General features: G+C 41.1%; 2 protein-coding genes and 1 long non-coding RNA gene across 9 annotated transcripts in view; 1 reads left to right on the top strand and 2 right to left on the bottom strand.

Moving 5' to 3' along the window:
* Positions 1-5,172, bottom strand: part of SPIRE1 (spire type actin nucleation factor 1) — an 86,681-nt gene extending 81,509 nt beyond the window's left edge. For 2 of the 6 annotated variants that reach the window (XM_081873528.1, XM_081873524.1), the window contains exon 1: positions 4,695-5,172. In XM_081873528.1, coding sequence (XP_081729654.1) covers positions 4,695-5,013 — 319 coding nt within the window. In that variant the 5' untranslated portion in view covers positions 5,014-5,172. The remainder of the gene's footprint in view (positions 1-4,694) is intronic. The other 4 variants (XM_081873529.1, XM_081873525.1, XM_081873526.1 and 1 more) reach the window with 3 other exon arrangements.
* Positions 5,173-5,364: 192 nt separating this feature from the next.
* On the top strand, positions 5,365-13,044 carry LOC309348405. Its single transcript, XR_014159384.1, has 3 exons — positions 5,365-5,499; positions 10,183-10,384; positions 12,841-13,044. It is a non-coding gene; the product is annotated as an uncharacterized lncRNA (long non-coding RNA).
* Positions 6,264-21,290, bottom strand: CEP76 (centrosomal protein 76). 2 transcript variants are annotated; one of them, XM_081873534.1, is made up of 12 exons: positions 20,975-21,290; positions 20,262-20,417; positions 19,666-19,747; positions 18,708-18,932; positions 17,686-17,871; positions 16,090-16,187; positions 14,194-14,322; positions 13,300-13,491; positions 11,496-11,662; positions 10,121-10,454; positions 8,306-8,523; positions 6,264-7,055 (listed from the first exon to the last, which is right to left on the bottom strand). In XM_081873534.1, exons 1-12 carry the CDS (start codon positions 21,035-21,037, stop codon positions 6,917-6,919), a joined length of 1,989 nt encoding a protein of 662 aa, XP_081729660.1. In that variant the 5' UTR covers positions 21,038-21,290; the 3' UTR covers positions 6,264-6,916. The 2 variants fall into 2 exon arrangements, with proteins under 2 accessions (XP_081729660.1, XP_081729661.1); XM_081873535.1 differs by lacking the exon at positions 14,194-14,322.
* Between the last annotated feature and the right edge of the window lie 137 nt (positions 21,291-21,427).

The following is a 21,427-nucleotide window of genomic DNA, read 5'->3' on the forward strand; positions in this document are numbered from 1 at the left end:
TTTAGCATAATTTAATCTAGCACATTTTGATTTGAACCTCATTGGTAGTTTACTAGAGTAATGAATTTTATATACACTTGCAAACATAGGTTTGAAAGATGAGATGGAGAAATTCCTTCCCTTGGAGGTTCAAAGACAGTTGGAACTGGATATAAGCTTTTAAGCAGGGTGGGCATGATAAAGACAAGTAAACATGAGAAAGAGAAGTAAATTGGGTCCAATTTCTTTACCATATTTAAAGGGCAATGTTATTCCAGAGCACAGTTTCTAATAATTCTGAGTTTTATTACATTATCTTGCAGTTTGCATTATAGCATAGCTTGCTTGTATGCTGCATTTAATTTATTTACTTAATAGCGTTTGCCTTCATCCACCCACTTCGTTTGCGGAATGTTATGACCCAACTGATAGCCATTCACTAAAGAAGATTAAATCTATCTGATCTTCAAATTCCTTCCAGTAATAACATGCTCCACTTTTTCATCAGGTTAAGCAAAACCATAGAATTGTAGAGTTGGAAGGGACCACGAGGGTCATCTAGTCCAACCCTCTGCATTGCAGGTATCTTTTGCCCAACAACCCCAAACTCACAACCCTGAGATTAAGGGTCTCATGCTCTACCAAATGAGCCCAGTCATGGCAGTTAGACATCCATATAAGAGCTGTCTTACATATGCTTACTCAAAAGTAAGTACCATTGTATTCATACAGGAAAATGAGCACAGGAACGCAACCTAAATCAAAGTCTATGGCATTTGCTGTTTCCTTAGCTTAGATGACATAATGGCAGATTGTATCCTCTTTCACAGTCTTAAACAAAACTTGAACTTTCCCTATCAAAAGTTGTCAAATTCTCATAAAAGAGTTAATACTCAACAGTTTGTGTCTGCTTCCTTTCTTGTTAACAAAGGCCATGATCAAGTTGCAGTTACAGGCAACTACTGTCCCTTGACAGGGTTGTACATCTCCAGTGGAGAAAAAAAGATGCAGCTTTATGAGGCCCAGATAATCAGCATGGTATGAATACGCACTTGCTTCTGCACATAGATCTCCTTTACAAGATCATGATACATTTCTAATGTTAGTTTAACAAATGAAAACATATATGTACAGTGGTACCTCTAGATATGAAAGGAGATCCATTCTGGAGCCCTGTTCGCATCTGGAGGTAAACGTAGCTAGTGACGGCACATCTGTGCACACGCGTGTCGCTTTTCGCCGCTTCTGCGCATGCGTGTGACGTCAGTTTGAGCGCCCACGCATGCGCAAGTGGTGAAATCCGGAAGTAACGCGCTCCGTTACTTCCGGGTTGCTGCGGAGTGCAACTTGAACGTGCTCAACTCGAAGCATATTTAACCCGAGGTATGACTGTACTGAAATAGGGACCTTAGAGATGTTTATTCTAATGGATATAAGGTATAATTTTAAATGATCTACCTGTCAGTGTTAACCCTTACTCATGCACTTAAAAATAATCTGTCATAGTCTAAAATATGTGGGATTAACAGATCAAAGGAAACCATCAGAGAGGTTTTTTCCTCTCAGCAACATTGGAATGTTTCCAAGAGATAAATTATGACAGCCAACATGCTCTGTAAGTGCAAACATGGCTATTGTTTTGCCCCACATCAACTGAGAGGTTATTATCCAGATAATTAGCCCAAGCCACTTCATGGTGGCAGCAGCTCTGTACATGCTACACAGTAGCATGTGACACAGTGTGTGATGAGGGCTGACAACAAAGTATGGCACTAAGACTACTTATGCTGTTCTAGAAAGTAATTTATGTTTTCCTGAAGATAGGCAGCTGGCAGGGGAAGGTTCTGCACTCCTCACTTCTATATGCTTCTTGTCACCTCCTTTGGAACCCTTCTCACCACCATCTTAGGAACCCACAAGTAGGAAATGCTACAATAAACAGTAAAAGTCAACTTAACAATGCCATGACAGATGAGTCATGTTGCTGTGTGTGGACTCAGAGCAGGTGGCTGCTCTGACGGTCTCAGCTGAAAACCTAAACATACCACATCTCTGTTATTATAAACCCTTCCTCCCTACAGCAGTGTGAAAAAGCTATGCTATTTGCAAGTACAAAACCTAATATTCAGCTGAGAGTATGTCATATGCTGTGCCCTTGCCCTCATTTGGGGAATAAGAAGTGTTAAAATAATATAAGATAAAGGGATAAAGAGGTAAAAGACATTGAGTGATATCTAACGAAGTCATAGTCAAGGGGCTTCTCAGTGGTTGCTCCCAGACTTTGGAAATTCCTTCTTATTGCAGCCAGGTGAAGACTTTCTTGTTCCAATAGTATTTGGGAACTGACTCCCTTTAGGGGAAGGGCTGGTACTGTGGTGTTTTCGTTATGATCTGTATCTTTAATAGATCATATATAGATAAATATATTATTATTTAAATGTTTTTTTAATTATTGCTTTCCCCCATTTTTAGCTGTTTCTGTTTTAGCTGTAAGCTGCCTTGAGTCTCTGCCAGGGAAAAAGGCAGGATGAAAATAAATATAATAATAGTAATAATACTCAAGAGTAAACCCACTGAAATTAATTTACTCATCCATTAGTTTAAATGAGTGTACTTTGAGTATTACTAGCATTGGATTTCATCCATTATCTTTATTTCACGAATCATAGCCAGTATTAAGAGTTTTCGAATACAGAATGTTTCTGTCTGCGGGCAAACAAACAAAAAAACATTTTGCAAAATACCACTCATGCTTGTTGTTTGTTATGTTGAGGTTAAAACCTGTCTAGGAACTGCATTCTGACATGGAACTAACTCTGTGTCCTGGCATATGGGAGTACAAAATATCCTTTGACAGTGACATAAAATAATTCTGCACATAAAGGTTTCCTATTCCTCAGCCAGTATAAAAAGTCTGTCTAGTATTTGCTGTAGAATTCAAGAATTCATTACTGTGTTCTGAAGGAGATTATGGAGTACTCAACAATGAGCGTCATGCCAACATTAAACTCTACAATAGGTTATCCTATTGTTCTTCTTACAACAACGAAATAAACAAATTTCATATGATGTCCTATTTTTAAAATCAAATTACCACCATTTGAAGTCTTATTACTTCAACTCTTGTTTTATTATGTTCACTAAACAATACACAGTAAATGCAGGATCTGTACAATGCATGCTATGTGTCACTTTTCATATGTATTGTTTCTTTGACTGCACAGTCAAATGACAGGTACAATCTGTTTGCTGCTAGAATGAGTTTATAGAGCTGACTTTGAAAAGTGGTTTACTGCGTTAATTTGGGTTTTTTTTTAAGTATGTTTGAGGTAACTAGTATAATCAGAGATTTTGAAGACACGTGCTAAGACATGTAAGGCAAAGATAATATGGTGTTACATTAGTCATGGACATAAAGTGTGTATTATATATAACTGCTTAATCTGTTTAACATATTTTTCCTAAGTACATAAGAGGAATTCATAACGTCACATTTTATTTCCTGTGTTAATCATATGATTGATTAGTTCCAGTCTTCAGTAAACGGGAACATCAAACTAATGTTATAAAAAGTATGTATTTCCACTTGCTTGTTTCCTATACATTTTTCACATGGATGTTTATAGAACACACTGATATCACTGGAATTTACTTCCAAATAAGTTAGCATAAGATTGCAGCCTTGTTTTGGAATTAAAAAGGAACACAAAACAAAGGCACAAAGCCAACAGACATTAAACCTCCTGGTAGCAACATGCCTAGGTTCTGACAGCTGCTTTCTTTGTTTTGCTTTGCAGTGCCCTCCCCCAATCCCTCATGCTGACCTATATGAGTAGCTTTGCATCATTTTATTCTCCACAGGCTTTCTCCAAGCAGGAGCAAAGGAAAAAAGGTGCTGGAGGAGCTCTAGTAAATAAACAGGCACACAGCCTCGGTATTTCAGAAACCGTGTATCTGTATTTAATATACTGTAGTCACCCATGCTGCAGTGCCAAACAAGGGCAATGAAATAGGAAGGATGTTTTTGTTAGGTGCTCTATCCAAAAATGAAACGTCTCATGCCCAAACCAAGACATCCTTTCAGGTACAATTAAGCTACCCTGCAGTCTCCCAACTGCTTGCCTATACACCAGCCATAATGCAGCATTTAAAAGACAGAAAATATTACTGAACATATAAGAACTCTAGATTTCAGCACAACAGAGAGAAGAAAAACATTCGCAGCGAAGCGGGAGGGGAGGGATTATCGGAAAATGGTAACTAGCAAGCTCTTCATACAAATGCCGTCGTTTCTGGGGAAGATGGGGCAGTTGTATAAACAAGACGAAACAGAGGCGTTTTTGTTGCTGTGGGTGCGGGAGGAGCGCGCGCGAGAATGTCGCCGACCTGAGGCAGCTAAGAAGAGGAGGAGCAGGAGGCAGCCCTGAAATCCATGGGGAAGAAGCAGTGCTAAGGGATGGAGAAATGGTGGAGGAAATCCTCGCCGTGCAATTGCATTACTGGGGGATGTATGCAGCCTCCGGGGAGCGGGAGACGACGGAAGGGGGGAAAGTGTGTGGGGCGGGGGAGGCGTTGCTAGGGGGAAAGATTCACCCCCCACAGAAAGAAAACAAGGCTGAAAACAGCGCGCGAAGGGCACCCCCAGTACCCCTCTGGGGCCCAAGGGAGCCTCAAGAGCGCGGGGCTCAGCGGCGGCCCTCGCCCCGGAGCTTTACCTGCTGCCGGCGGGCTCCGAGCACGGTCGCCCAGCGTGACGGCTCCGTCCTTCCAGATGCGGATGTCGGCGGGGCTCTCCACCCTGCGGCTGCGAGACTCCCCGCGGCGGCCTCGGGAGCGGAGGGAACCACAGCACTGGTAGCAGACGGCCCACGCCTGCTCCTCGTTGATGGGCTGGTTGTAGAGCCGCAGGATCTCCTCCAGAGACAGCGCGTCCCGCATCGCCAGCGCCGCCGCCAGAGACCGGCCTTCGTCGTCGCTGCGGCCGGAGGTGCCCGGCAAGGGCTCGTCGCTTCCCGCGGCCCCGCCGTGAGCCATTCCCTCTGCGGGGAGCCGAATGATAATAATAACAACGGAAAGGAGGAGATGACCGGCCGCGCTCGCTGCCCTCTTCGTCCTCTGCCTTCGCCGCCTCGCTTCGCTTCACCTCAGCTGCTGCTGCTGCTGCTGCTGCCGCCGCGGCTGCCCGTTGCCCGCCGCCTTCATGTTCTTCTCCCCGCACCCCTCCCCCCGCTTCCCTCAATAAATAAGAAAGCGCGTGAGCCGCCCCAGTCACCGGCGAGGAAGGCAGGCAGGCAGGCAGGCAGGCAGGCAGGCAGCAGCGCCGCCACCGCCACCACAGAGCGAGTCAGTCCGTGGCTGGAGGGGGAGGAGAGTAGGGAGGGCGGGAGTCACCTCATAGCAACGCAATGGCGTCCCTCCTCCTCGCCTCGGGCTCTGCTGGGTTACACTGCCGCCTGCCTGCGGGAAACAAGGACAGCAAGAAGCGGGGGGAATGAACCAGGGGGAGAAGTGTACATACCGGTATATCATGTGTCCGGGTTGGGAGGAATAGAGCCAGCCACGAGGGCCCGGCCTCCCCCAGGGAAGAAAATTAATTAGGCGCCAAAGCCTTCCGCATGGGGATTTGCCAAGCGTCAGGATATGACTAACTTGGCCGCAGTGCTTCAGTACTAAATTAATAAGGAGCCTGCCATTCCTCCCCCCAGCTAAACCCGTGAATTCCGGAGTGGTATTTCAGAATTAATTTGGGAGAAACGGACCCTTTGCTCAGAGGTCCAGGACAAGTTTTGTATGCAAGATGGTCACCTTCAGCCTTGTGACAAAGACCCAAGCAGGGTAGATAGATCCACATTGGCTCAAAGCATTTACCATACTTTCTGTTCTAGGGGTGGGTCCAGAGAGGGGAGACTTAGACTGGATCCTAAGCCTCAATGTGGTCACATGGCAGCCCAGCATACAGCACTCTTTTAAAGGCTTGTTTTCCCTTTGCCAGGCTTAGGTACAGAATTGGGTTTAGATCTTGTATAACTTGACATCAGAGTTGGGTTTAGATCTTGTATAACTTGACATCAGCTTGCTTTATGCCAAATTCTTGTGCACAGGACTCCTCCCTTAGGGACACTTTCTTAAATTATGATCACACACACACACAATCAACCAACACTCTTTTTCCATTATGTTATGGTGTGTTCAAAGTGAAAGCAAAATGCATTGGTCTTTCAGTTTTATAATTTCACTGCAATTTAACAGGATACACGGATACACACACACACAAAGAGAGAGAGGTGAACTACAGAATATTTGGACACCAACTGACAATTAGTGCAGTCTTCCCTTTTGTTAAGAAATATAACTTTTATTACATAAAAATGTACATTTCATTTATAATACTTTAATTACACTTTATACAAAGATTTTCTGTCATGATACTCTGAACACAATCACACAGCCAAAACTCATAACATTATATTGTGGCAGAAGCCTTTACTAAAGGCATACCATTAAATACAATAATATTCAATCTTGTCTCTTTAAGGCTGTGATCCTAAGCACACTTAGATAAATGCTGCACTGAAATCAGTGGGATGTATCCAACACTGAGTAGAGTTCCAATTGCACAATGGGACTTTTCCTTCTTCACCTCCTTCCATACACACCCTCAAAATCTGCTCTGGAGGGTCTTCCAACCTACTGGAGCATACTTTAAGAGTGCACAGGGGGTGCAGGGTGGAAGAGATGATGGGCAAGTTCAGTTGCGCAAGTGTAAGTCTGAGCAACTGGAACAGCAGTGCTGAGTACAAACAAATGGGATTTACTTCCAAGTAAATGTGTTCAGGATCAGAATGCAAGCCTGACATCATTAATAGTGAGAAGCATTTGACCTCAATGGGACTTTGACATAACTGTGGGGGATTTCAGTTCAAAGTGCAAGTGTTTCTTAGAGGACGGAACGGTATTTGCAAGCAAACATGATCCATACGGCACATGCAGATTCAGGATATGTGAAAACTCTGACACGAACTGCAAGTCGCACTTGGTCCCCTCTACAGCACAGTATTTCGTCACAAAAAGGAGACCTATTTCGGGAAATGGAAACACAAAAACCAGTCACAACTGTTGAATTTCATACATTTTTTAAAATTGTAAGGATAGTGATCATTACAGAAGTGGTTAACTGCAGCCATTGTCTTAATCTGCAAATCTGCATACCTGAAGTTTGACATAGCAATTAACCATCCAATTGTACAAAGCCTTTGCTATGAATTTAGCCATACCAAGCATAGCTTACTCCACAAGTTATTTCTATGGCCTGAATGATATCATGCTGACTGATACATTTTCTAACAAATGTTGACTAACAGATGACCCATCTTCATCCAGAACACTTAACAGGTGTCCACTGACCAGAAATGAATATAAAACTAAAATATGAGTGAGCAGGACTACACAACCAATATTTGTTCATCTCTAGCTACATGTATAGGACGTGGGTGGCACTGTGGTCTAAACCACAGAGCCTAGGGCTTGCCGATCGGAAGGTCGGCAGTTCGAATCCCCGCGATGGGGTGAGCTCCCGTTGTTCAGTCCCTGCTCCTGCCAACCTAGCAGTTCGAAAGCACATCAAAGTGCAAGTAGATAAACAGGTACCGTTCCAACCGGAAGGTAAATGGTGTTTCCATGTGCTGCTCTGGTTTGCCAGAATTGGCTTAGTCATCCTGGCCACATGACCTGGAAGCTGTCTGCAGACAAACGCCGGGTCCCTCGGCCAGTAAAGCGAGATGAGCGCCGCAACCCCTGAGTCGTCCACAATGACTTAACAGTCAGGGGTCCCTTTATCTTTACCTAGCTACATGTATAAAATAACCAGCTGTATACTTCAAGGTCCATATGAGAATTATTAAAAATTTAGCCTCAATTTTTCATGCAAGTTATTATTAAATTATATCTCCTTTGTTTCCGTTTTCTTAACTTACATGAATATATATTATTCCCTTATGCTATGTCATATTATTTTTCTTTTGTAGGTCAGTAATTTTAACTTTTTTCTGTTTTATTGTAACTAATATTGAATCTTATATGTTCAGCCTTATATGATTAGCTATAAATACTTGTATCTGATATTATATTCTGATTATGTTATGCAACACTCTTGTTGTGATGGTCCTCACCAGTACTGTCACCTCTATCTATGCTACCCATGGCAGCCCTTTAGTGCTTGCACCCACAACATTTTTATCAAGATACCAGTATTGGCACCTTATTTTTTAACAAAAAAAGCACTACTGTATGCAACACTACTACGTAAAAAGAGCAGAAGGAAGTTTACCGAAGGCACGCAGCAAATGCTCTCCTTGCATTTCTGTGTACAAAATGAATGGGAAATCCTTTGAATGTGTGTCCATCGGGTACTGCTCTCCTGATGGCATCTTGAAATTCTTCATTACCTGAAGAAACACCTGTGGTACGTTCAAGTTCATAGGCTGCCAAGGCTGGTGACAAGAGGTAGGAAAGTTGGTCGTCCCAAACTGTTGAAAGACCAAGGTCCTGTATGTTGAATCAAATAAAGAAGGGAATTAGGACTAGTAGGTACATAGCAATGCTTAGTTCACCTACTTAATAGAGTAAAATAGGAGTGAGGGAACCTTTTTTTAGCTCAGTGGTCCAGAATGTTTTCTCTCCCACCACTTTCAGACCAATTTATGGGGGGGGGGGAGATGTTATTGTTATGTCAACTGATATTTTTTTGTCCACAGGTCTTCAGAAGTCCCTTTCAAAATGCTATACTGTATTGTGCAGCACTTTGAACAGGCACTGCACTTTTGGCTGAGCCAGGCTTTTACCTGTCCCATACCTGGCATATAATGGCAGGCCTAATGAGGCCAGCGGGCCAGAGGCTGCCCACCTCAGGTTAAAAGGTCCAAGAGTATATTTAGTTAGCAATAATAATAATTGAGCACAATTATTTCAAAATTCCACTTTTGGTCAGAATGTAATTACTACAGGGTGAGTATTTTAAAAGAGGCCCCGTGGAACATGTGTACTCTGTATCCACAGGGCTCTCTTTTAAAGGACTCACCCTGAACATAGGTAAAGGTAAAGGACCCCTGATAGTTAAGTCCAGTCGCGAATGACTCTGGGGTTGCGGTGCTCATCTCACTTTACTGGCCGAGGGAGCTGGCGTTCAGCTTCCGGGTCATGTGGCCAGCATGACTAAGCCGCTTCTGGCGAACCAGAGCAGCGCAAAGGGTGGGCAGGAGCTGGGACTGAACAATGGGAGCTCACCCAGTTGCAGGGATTTGAATTTGCATGCAAAAGGTCCTAGCTGAAATGCCAAGTGTCTCCAGATAGGGCTGAGAAAAACTGAAGTCAGTGTTAACAATAGTGAGCTAGATATACCAATGATATGGCTTACTAGAGGGCAGCTTCCTATGTTCCTTTAAAACAAGCTTCAAACATATTTGCTAAGTCTTAAGTATATTTTATAGGGACGCGGGTGGTGCTGTGGGTAAAACCTCAGTGCCTAGGACTTGTCGATCGCTAGGTTGGCGGTTCGAATCCCCACGGCGGGGTGCGCTCCCGTTGCTCGGTCCCAGCGCCTGCCAACCTAGCAGTTCGAAAGCACCCCCGGGTGCAAGTAGATAAATAGGGACCGCTTACCAGTGGGAAGGTAAACGGCGTTCCGTGTGCTGCGCTGCCTCGCCAGATGCAGCTTGTCAAGCTGGTCACGTGACCCGGAAGTGTCTTCGGACAGCGCTGGCCCCCGGCCTCTTAAGTGAGATGGGCGCACAACCCTAGAGTCGGACACGACTGGCCCGTACGGGCAGGGGTACCTTTACCTTTACCTTTAAGTATATTTTACATAAAGTAAATTGTTTTACTGGTAAACCAGACTGAGTAAAAGCAAACTGCTTTCAGTTTATGCACAGATGCATCTACATAAATCCGGAATTTCCGCAAGGTGTGGATAGTGCCTATGTACTTGCTTTCTACATATGTTGGGATAAAGCCAACTGTTCATACCACGAGTATCAAATGTAAGAAAGGAACTGTGTTGACTCAAATACATTTTGAAAATAACTTTTAACCTACTGAAATGCAGAAGCAGCCAAACACCAATTTGCACACAAATAATGGTATGTACCTTCCTGTGTTCTACCACTAACATTCTCAGTTGCAACTCCAGTTCGTTGCTTGTCACTGCAGCATCTACTGACGAAGCACAGAGAGGAGGAAAAGGAGGAAGTGCAGTTGTGGCTCCTGGAGAACATACAGATTTGATTGCTTCGCCACTCATTGGTTTCCATTTGGATTCATCATGCAAGTCAAAGGAACAGACTTCTACGGCATCAGTAGGCTGGCAGTTTGCCAAAAACTTGTGATGATTGAAGACACATCCTATTGTTCGGTAAGGATACAGTGGCTTGGGTTGTTCAACAATTGGGGGATCATCAGGTTTTATAGGATTGTGGATATATCTGAAAATTAATAGGTATGATTTAATAAGTTAACCTACAAAGTAAAGTAGTTTAAAGCCAGAACTAGGAAGTTCCCAAAGTACTTCTCAGTTTACATAGACATTTGGCTGGTGCACAGAAAATACTGTCTGTTTTCATTGATCAGCTATGTTTAAGAAGTTGGGAGCGAGTCTCAGGAATGTACACTCCCCTTTAAAGCATGAACCCCATTCACCCAGGCCTAACAGTGCATGTCCAAAACCAAAATTTGAATCCATTTTCCTCATTTCTTAATGCAACACTTCATCAGAGTAGAGGCTACACACTTTGCCCTCACTCTTGTAGCTGCTCCTCATGTCGCTGTACCTTTCTATTCCAAACCAGGTATCTTCCATTGTACAACTACCCTTAAATGTAATGATTGGGCATTGTATTAAAAATATTGATTGCAGACAAGAGTTGAATGAAAATACACATGTTTTGTATGTATAGTCCACTTCTTATTGTGGCATTTCTCCCTACTGGGCTATCTGTCAATTCCTGCCTGAAATACTCCCTAGCCATATCCTAGAGAAGGAATAGGTTAAGTGTTGTTAGTCTGGCTATTGTGACATTTGCTGCCCATGATTAGTGCCATCATTATGTAATTGCTAGGAGAGCTGACTGAGAGCTTCAATTAGTTTTTCCAAAGTCACAGGCCAGCTGACTCCAAGTGGTGCCATGTTCTTTTAGTCTTGTAGTGTTATTCATATGTTCCTGAGTAGCTACAGATTGAGCACAGAATATTTTCCAGCATGCCCAGTATTTGCCATTTTAGTGGAGCCATGCATTCAGGATGCCAGACATGTTCCTGCAATAAAACAAGCAAATAAAGAAGCCCCCCAAAAGAAGCAAAAACACATTAAAGCACATTAGGCATAACTGGGAGTTGGTTAATAAAATTTCTGTAGCAAATGACACACATGCAGAATGTTCAGATGCAATACTAAACTGTGGATTGGTATTATGTCTGAAGATTCCTTGAATTTGCCTTCAATTTTACAGCATAATCGATTTACTTACCTATGTCCTGTTAAACTCTCCCAGAAAGTGATTATTCCATCAATCCCGTAAGTCATTACCCAAGTGTGAGGAGCTCCTTTGGCCTTTGTTCCTACACAGACAAAAGCTTCTAGTCCAAATCCCAGTAGAAGACTGCACAAAAGGTTAGCGTGATCCTCACAGTCTCCCTGAAGAGGGGAGGATATATTAAAACGTATAACATGAGTTCATACCAAAAAAAAGTAAGGTGTCTTAAATTGACATCTAATGAAAATTTAGCAGATAATGGCAAGAATTCTAGATTTACAGATAAAAATGAGGAAGAGTGAATTGCTTTGTTTAGGTTAGTGACAAAAATGTTGCCATCATGTTAACATAGATGTTATTAAAAAAAAAGGGTTGACTCCAATGCTAGTCCTACTCAGATGAGGCCTGATTAAATGAATGAACATTACTTAGGTCCATTAATTTCAATGTATCTACACTGAATAAAATTTGATTCAATACAACCCACAGTTAGTATATGCAAGATTAAGAGCACAGACAATCATTAACCTAGAATCAGGAATTTCACAGCCTTATACAGAAACTGTACACTAGGACTTATTCCTGGTCTTACTAGCACTACTAGAGAAAGCCATACGCCAAATTCTACTTGAGCAACATTCTGGAAAGTATAATTAGCTTCTATAGTTTAACAATACTGTAGCAGCCAGCATGATGGGACAGAGATGCCAAGTTGCCTTCCTAACACGGATGTCACCGCAGCTTATCAGGATGGGGAAGAGCAATGGTAAGGTTAGGGTTACTAGGACACAACAACAGGAGTGACAGATTGGCTCCACCAGTGGATGTGCAGAGCCACAACCTCACCGCTACCTTGCCCTGCCCACCCCCATCATGCTGGCTGCTACTGGTGGTAAGCTTCCTTCTCTGCTCATGCCCACAGCCATTTCTCCCTTACATGGCATGGAAAAGCTTTCACAGGAGGATGTGTATTGGGACACCCACAACTGTTGTCAATGAAACTGTGTACTTTCTAGCTGGTCATAAAAGAGTGGTATAGCATCCACTGTAGTCCAGGCATTATATGTGCAACACTTTCTGCATATTTACAGAAGAAATTCAATAAGCAATTAAACACTTCTTAATCTTCCAAATGCTGCTGTAACACATCTACCATGTGGGTTTTTTAAATATTAAGTGGTTTATAAATGCTTTTAAATAAATAAGCTCATACTAAGTTCATCTAGCCAAGTTTATGAAATAAAATATGGAAAATTGTCTGCAACAGAAGTACTGAACAGTATTGCAATGCATGTGCATGTGGGTGTGTTTACTGGCCATTTCACTCTACCTGCTTCAGGCCTGCTGCTGCAGAACATTAGGAAACGCAGCATGCAATATGGGTGCTGAAGCTAAGATGGGACAAAAGTTTGCATGAATACCAAAGTGCAAGATTTCTGGATAGATTCAAAGAATCATAGAACTATAGAGTTGGAAGAAGCCACGACTTAAAACAGATTTATACCATGAATTGATACTACACAATAAAATTTTGAATTACAATGGTACCTCTAGATACGAATGGGATCCGTTCTGGAGCCCCGTTCGCATCTAGAGGTAAACGTAACTAGTGACAGCATGTCTGCACGCGTGTCACTTTTCGCCGCTTCTGCGCATGACATCATTTTGAGCGTCAGTGCATGCGCAAGCAGCAAAACCCGGAAGTAACGTTGCCGAGGAGCGCAACTCGAACGAGCTCAACTCGAAGCATAATTAACCCGAGGTATGACTGTATAGTATCTTAAGGAGTGTCAGGTACCTTATTTCTACATAGAAAAGCCAGAAGAGTACACCACTGTTCTTGTTTACTATTTCCTCCACCAATGATAGGGGCTCTTTCATAACCAAGCACACTGACAAATCTCGCCGCTTGCCTGGGCGTGTCTAGAAGTCTGCCTGCTCGAAGAGGCTTGACGTATGAACAGACTGGCCTGTTTATCCCATTTTCATCCTGCATATAAAATATACAAAAGGCTATCAAATGAAGTTTAACCGAAAGAAAATATGGAAACAATTATCTTCCATATAAAAAATGGGATTCTCTACCACAGCTGCTCTAGAACTTCCTTTCCCATTTGTGCCTCCAACAAAAGCAAGAACGCTTAGGTTTTTTTATTGTGGTTTGGAAGATAGCAGGTTTTACGGTTATAGCTACACAATGTCCTGCTTTACTCCATTTCAAGGTTACTTCTATAAAAGAACTACAAATGTTTCATTCTTATTAGAGTGCAAGGGTGATGAGAAGGCAAAGATTGTCATCTTACTTCCAAAATCCTGCTCCTGCCAAGGTGCATGAGCAATTCCATCAACAACCTACACTGAGAGCTAAGCAGGAAGGAACTGATAGGGAGATTCATTGTCACTCGGAGATAAACTTATTTAATTGCATAGGCCTGTCTAGTGGAATGAGTGGAAGGGCCAACCAATCTAAGGAGCTCCTCCTCTACTGCAGGAAAACAAGTGTTTTGAATCAGTAAAACATAAGGCAGCCAAGACTTATGGGGTAGAATAGTTTACACTCTGACAAGTTAACTGTTAAATATTCCAGTTCTCAACAATGAATAGAATACAGGGTTGTACTGGAAAAACCAGTAAATTTGGACCTGTAAATTTGGAAAAACTAGTAAATTTTGGAAAAAATAAGTTGACAGACCTGTGCAAAAATTTTCACCAGTCTTGTGTTGTGTGAAGTCCTAATCTGCAGATATTCTCTCCACCACTGCTTAGCATAAACAAGAAACAGGCGTTCTTTTTCTGCTGTTTTCTGGCGTTCTAAAGAAAACTGAAATTCAGAAACGAACACTATGTGATATATGTATGTACATACATTTTTAGCCCTATTTCCCAGAACATGTACAAAAGTGCCTTGGATTCTGACTGCTGCTTTTCAGAAGAACATATATAGATTGGTTGTGCCTATTCCAGTGCTGTCATTGGCTTTGAATAAAATGTCAATAAAGGAAATAGAAATAGGTTTGGACATTTTTTTCTCCTAGCAGAGTATTCCAAAACTTGCTTTGAAGCAATAATATGCAGGAGTCACAGAATCATATAATTCACCCTGGACATTTTTATTAAAAGAATGTACATTGATTTCAAACACTTAGGACAAGGAACTATGATTTGTTTTCTATGTACATTGTTGATACACATCAAGAGATGATTTATCAAGTTCCACATTACTCAAATGTAGTTTCCACCAGATACACAAGGATTAATCTGTTTAATCCAGAATACTATGGGCACCTTCATACAGATGAAGGGATCCTCAAAGAATTACTGGAGAGTGGGGATTCCCGGCTTCCCACACCAATATCCATATATTAGGTGTGGATTTTTGCAGAGCACACATATCTATGCACATAAGTTTACATTTGCAGAGGAAAAGCTTAAGACACGGATGTTGCAGATGAGGCAAGCCACACAACCTTGGGAGTGGGACCAGCAACGCAACCCAATTCTCTAGTAATCACGCAAGGACTTCTTTACCTGCAGGGCTTGTGTGCTACAAAGATCAGAAGCAGATAAAGTAAAACTGAAGAAATAATTCTAGGGAACATTAGTAAACCATGATACTAAGGAGAAGGGAGAAATTTATTGCCCAGTCTGATCTACATGCATATGTAGAAAAAGACAGAAAAGTGGTTGTTTGGGCAAACTACAGTAATAAATTCATGCTGTCTGGTTTAACTAGTGGAGATATATATATATATATATATATATATATATATATATATATATATATAAAACAGCTGATGGACAGTGCCCTCTTGTGTCAGTCTTGATGGTCAGAACAAAAAAATGGGAGGAAATATGAGCAAAAAAAATCTCTTTTAAGAATACTGTATGTAAGCTTGCTTTGCTAATTCTCCAAGCCCAAGGCAAACAGATCCATAATCACAGGATTGCCTTTTTATTCCGTGTTCAATATTAATTGTAATATGACATGTCTGTTGAAAAGGAATGGGCTAAATCTGACAGCATGATTTAGATTACAGGCATAGGCACACTCGGCCCTCCAGATGTTTTGAGACTACAATTCCCATCATCCCTGACCACTGGTCCTGTTAGCTAGGGAGGATGGGAGTTGTAGTCCCAAAACATAGTTTGCCTATGCCTGATTTAGAATAATGAAGGCATATGAAAGTTGTCAGATGGCTGGAGACTTTTAACTCTCTTGTTAAAATGCTTAATCTGTAAATGAGTAGGATACTGGAGGGTGTTTTTTTAAGTAAAGAGTGTTATAGTTTTATTACGATAGCAAAAGTTACTGAATTTTGTAGTAGATTATGCTGTTAGTTTGCTTGAATTTGATTTTAAATTGTGAATTGTGTTTTACTCTTTAATGTACTGCAGAAGTAATAAAGATTTAAGTTTGTAACATGACATCAGTCTTGATTAATCAGGAGAGGGACATCTGCAGAACATTTGTGACTGATTGCAATGAAACATATATTCAGAGTTCCTTTATTGAGAATAACATTAAATCAATCTGAATTGCATTAAAATAATAATGCTTAAAAGAGTGCTTATATAAGTTCAGACTTACTTGAGTAGTAACTATTTCCTGAGAAAGTGTCTTATTTAGCTTTGGATACATTTCAAGTCTGATATTAAGTACTCCAACAGAAACTTTTGATTCTGTACCTTTGGACCAAAATACATGGCTTGATAAGAAAACAAATATATTTTTTAAATTTTTTAATGAACAACAACTCTACAGTGTACATTAAAAAGTCATCAAACAATAATGACAATTAAATAATGACAATATTTGTTCTAAAGTAGTAATGGAGGGAATCACTAGGACTGCCATTCTAAACCCCCTTACCTGGGAGTAAGCCCCTTTGAATTCAATGGGACTTACTTCTGAGTATACATGGCTAGACTTGCAGCCTAATTTATCAACACGTTAAACAACTTCAAATTAAGTTGAACAAAATATATGGTTGAATTTTACCTTGAAATGTCAGATTTCAATTCCTAAATACATATTTTGCTTAAATTTATCAGCTTGACCTTTTTTACAGCTTATAAAGTAACTTTGTTAAAACAACAACTATATTCCTGATTTTGTGTGTGGCATTTCATTATATTTGGAGCAGTTGAGGTTTTTGCATTTCCTGGTACAGTGGTGCCCCACAAGACGAATGCCTCGCAAGACGAAAAACCCGCTAGACGAAAGGGTTTTCCGTTTTTCGATGCGCTTCGCAAGACGAATTTCCCTATGGGCTTGCTTCGCAAGACGAAAACGTCTTGCGAGTCTTGCGATTTTTTTCGCTCCCCCCCTCTTTTTCTAAGCCGCTAATAGCCTCTTAGCCGCTAAGCCGCTAATAGCGCTAATCCGCTAAGCTGCTAATAGGGTTGCTTCGCAAGACGAAAAAACCGCTAGACAAAGAGACTCGTGGAACGGATTATTTTCGTCTTGCGAGGCACCACTGTATTACTTGCTTTGTTACTGTTAACAATATTTATAAAATTCTAACTATAACTCGTTTTTATGTAACCAAGGAGCATACACTTGGGATTCAAAGCCACATCACACTCAATTATATATGTAATTAAATAAAAGAATTTCTATCGAAAGGGCCTTCTTTGCAAACAATTCCAAAATGTGCATATCAGATTCTGACATCTCTAACATGTATCTTGCTGGAGGGTATAAATTCTTTTTTAATAGGTGGTGTCAGATACCATCTGTACTGCATTTTGCAATGGGTTTTTTCCATTGTTATTAACATCACATTTTAAATATGTTTATATATCCAATTCTATTCATCACTATAAAATATATTACCTACGCCCCATTGCCACTTAATCTAGTAGAAGGCTTTTGCTCCATGTTGAGTGAAATGTTATACCAAATGGCTAATGTTCCTTTACCAGACTGGGTAAATACCACATTTTCTCTCTTTGTTAACAAAAACAAATATATATTTTAATAGAGCAGGTATTCAAATAGCAAAAAAAAAAAATGTGTTTAAGCTCATTAGGTGATATGCCACTAAATCATACTACACAACACAAGTAATCTACTTTTGTCAACTAAATTAAACCCTTACTGCTCCTGTCTCATTTTGAGTAGTCTGTCACGCTCAGACAATATTGTTTTCCACTGTTGAAGTACAGTAGTCTTAAAACTTACCTACACCCAGAAGTTCAACAGCAACATTTGTAATCCTGTTCTCTGCACAAAGGACAGACCGCCACTCTAAGAAATAGGATGCTACTAATGTGGTCTCACCAGATGTGTCTGTTTTGATCAAGACAATATGCACTGGATCACAAATTGATAGCATAGTGGTTGCATCTGCCATTTTACTTGCTTCACCTGTCAGCAGCACAGCAAAATGAAGTTAAGAACTCATTTCTGTTAAAAGCATTTCCCATCCACACAGGCAACCCCTGATTTGCGGGGATTGCATTCTGGAGCATTACATATAACAGCAGAACACAATTGACCTGTATAAAAATACGCAGAATGAGGGTGGGGAACTTGTGTCTTCCAGATGATGGTGGACTCCAACTCCTATAAATCCCAGGTCATTGGTCATGCTGGCTGGGGCTGCTGAGCGTTTGAGTAGATGATCATCTGGAGGGCCAGAGGTTCCCCAATATAGAATAGCATAATGAGTTTTGATTGCTGGTCATTACTTAGAAAGCTATTACCAAGGGACTTGAAGTTAAACAGCAACTCACTCAAGCTTGCCAACTTTCTCATTAGAGCAGATAATTGAGTACAAGATCTAATAGAATTTTAAAACATTTTCAAATATATTTAAATTATCAAGATATGAAAGAGAACTAGAAGCAGCCAAGGAATAACAGCAGTGGTGAACATCTAGCCTGACAAGGCAGTTCCTCCAAAAGTATGCCCACTGCCTAGATAACATAATATATGACAGGTATGAGACAGGCAAAGATGTAGCTGCAAAGGGAAGATCAGGATCCTTAAAAGTGAACTCTGTTTCTTTGACCCTTTGTTTCAAAACAAGTAGGAAAAGGGACATAAAGGCAAATGTTTGGAATTGTGGGGCCTCTTAATGAAATGCTGAATGTTAAAAAAAGAATGCAGGCTATATTACTGTTTATGGAACAATTACTCTTGGACTATTTCTGAAGCGCAACCCAACACATTATTCATTTTTAGACTGCAGGCTTCCTTACCTAAGCTTTCCTTATATACTTCAAGTAGAAAACCATCACTGAAATCTGGTTCACAGGCACATGGGACAGGTTTAGAGCGGAAACGTTGGTTTCGGAAATGCAAGCAAAGTGTCAAAGTAGAACAAATTTGACCAGGTAAAGGTTCTGATTCCTGCAGATGTTCCAGAAAAGCTTTTCCACCCAAAACCTGAAGATAAAGATACCTTCGTGTTGGGTCAATATTTGCTGTGAAGTGTAACAATAAATATAAAAGAGTTGCAAGCAGTTCATAAAAAATGTATTTAACATAAATAGGAAACACTAGAAAGTAGGTTTAAAAAAGTAGTTAGCCAAGACGTAGGGTTACAACAACAGTCATGGCAAACAACCACAATCCATTCATCCACAGAGTGCCCCATCTTGTAATTCCCCTACCAAGAAGGTTATCTAGGGATAGTCCAAAATAATCCTGCCTGGTCACTTATCTGAGAATTATTCTCCAAAATTCCTTCCTGACTTATGATCATATTGTTCTCATACATCTACATTTTCTAATTTGCTACATCAAACTAGTCTTAGCAGATACTTGGTAACATGTACAGTATATGTACATACCAACCTGATCATAATTAAGTTGAATACAACCCAGACTTTATAACTAATATGTCTCCTCGTGAACTGAGCAGGATTCTGCTTGCACAATGTGACTTCACTTTCCTCTCCTTCCCCCTTTCAGCCCATCCATTCCAAAAATCTGCTATGAAAGTTATGGGAAACCCTCTGAAGCAGATATGGGGGGTGGGGGTGGCAGGAGCTGCTTGGGGCAGAAGAGGAAGCTGAAGCTCCACTGCATGAGTGGAAGTCCACTTGAACAACATTTGATTCCACTCCAAAAGCCTTACAATACTAGCTTTAAAATATACATACATTTAAAATACAAAATCAGTACATCAAATACTCAAGGTAATATAGAACATACTTTTCTTCAGCACTGCTGCCTGTCGGTCAACAAAATGAGTAGAGGGTTTTGGAGTTGAAGTAATTTCTTTGTCATTTATATCCTAGAAGTACATAAAGATATCATTAAGGACACCTTCAAGTCAGTCTCCTACAATCCTTCCAACATAATTAAAAACCCCAGAAATACATTATGCTCTACCAAAATATTCATCCAGGGGACACTTCACATGACACAAATCCAAAGATACTAGGAGACACATCACAGGGAGCTACATACAGTTAGGAGCTCTGGGTAAGGCTCACTTGCATCAAAATACAGGTTTGTAAATATCACATTTTTTTAGCTAGAACAATGTAGGAGCTCATTAAAAACAACCAAGTGACTCATAGGGCTTCTGTGGTTTATAGGCTCTCAATGCATCCAGTACTTCCAAGCCATGCAATGAAAACTATATTAAACTTACTCATAAAGGACTACAATCACACAACCTCTTCTTAAATTCTGCATCACACTGAAACCAATCAAAAGTGATTTTGTATAAAGACAGCTGTATTTAACTATGCCATGCACTTCTTGTATCACATCAGGAGAGTTTTCCTTCAAATTATACTCACTGTTACAAAATTTAGTTCTTTCATAACATCATCAATGATTCCTCGTCGTGTGAGGGCTTTCATTAGATCTTCTTGGGATAGTTGCTGATGTTGAGGTGGCAGTTCTTCACGTATGGTCTCAGCAAGCACTTCTCGAATCCTGCTGTGAACATCCATCTAAACAGAAATATTTCTGTTAACATGTGTTAACAGGCTCTGAATGAAATTCAATACAACCTTTATATAATTTTAAAAGGTAATTCCAAGAAAGAGAAGAGTTTTTAATGCTCTCATAGCACTCAGATGAATGTTCTCTTAGTTATATGTGCACATTTTGGACATGTTCTGGCTTTGTTCCAGTCATCAGAAAGCAACCTAGGAAACCTGTTTGCCATTCTTTGCATCATTAATAGACTTCTTATAAATCAAGCCAGTTATTTTGTATGCTTACTGAATAAATGAAGCTCCTTTCATCATATAAAAAAACAAAGAGTTATCACAACTGCTTTTTAAGGTTGCAGCCCCAATCTCAATCATCAGGTTGCAATATCAACACTTACCTGGAAGGAAGCCCTATTAAAATCAGTGGGATGTAGACAGCTAGATACAGATACAGGCTTCCTCTGCTACAAGCCTCAGATAACATATGGAAAAACCGCTTTGGAGGATATTTAAAGATAGGTTCCTCCTTCTTTCCCAGCGGTACCTTACCTTAAGGTAAGGAGAGCCCTTACCTTAGTTAACTGCTGGTGAATAATCTGTTTGAGCTCCGAGGCTTTCTCCGGAGGCAGAGCCATGGCTGGGCAGCTGCTACAATTTCTTGGGGAGGGAAACAAAAACGAGCTGGGCGTTAACTTGAAGGGGATCTCCCGAAAAGGAAAGAGCGGCTTTGACACCAGGGAGACGCGAACCCTCCCGCGCACTCACCCGCCTGGGTCCAGACCAGCTTTTGCAGAGCTCCCATTGGCTCCGTCTTCAGCCAACCAGAAACGGAAGCCTCACCCGCAGCCGGGAACGGGGCCTTCTAGCTCAACCGCCTTTCGAAACAGCCCGCCTCAGAGGCTGCCCTCGGCAATCGCCTGCTGGCTAAACGGAGCCTTGACTCCCGGGCTCCCATCTAAACCCCACCTCTGCAAACACAGCTCGTGCTTTTCTCGAAGTTGCTATCCCGGCGCAGTAGGTGGCTT

This window comes from Podarcis erhardii, assembly GCF_964252035.2.
Source record: "Podarcis erhardii genome assembly, chromosome: 8".
Lineage (NCBI taxonomy): Eukaryota > Metazoa > Chordata > Lepidosauria > Squamata > Lacertidae > Podarcis > Podarcis erhardii.

Excerpts from the sequence above, each read along its gene's own strand:
- CEP76 (XM_081873534.1), bottom strand. The coding sequence starts at position 21,037 with ATGGCTCTGCCTCCGGAGAAAGCCTCGGAGCTCAAACAGATTATTCAC. Across the intron at positions 11,663-13,299 it reads CTTTTCTATGTAGAAATAAG|GGAGACTGTGAGGATCACGC; the intron begins GTACCTGACACT and ends TCCCCTCTTCAG. Across the intron at positions 7,056-8,305 it reads GCATTTGCTGCGTGCCTTCG|GTCTCCTTTTTGTGACGAAA; the intron begins GTAAACTTCCTT and ends TTCCCGAAATAG.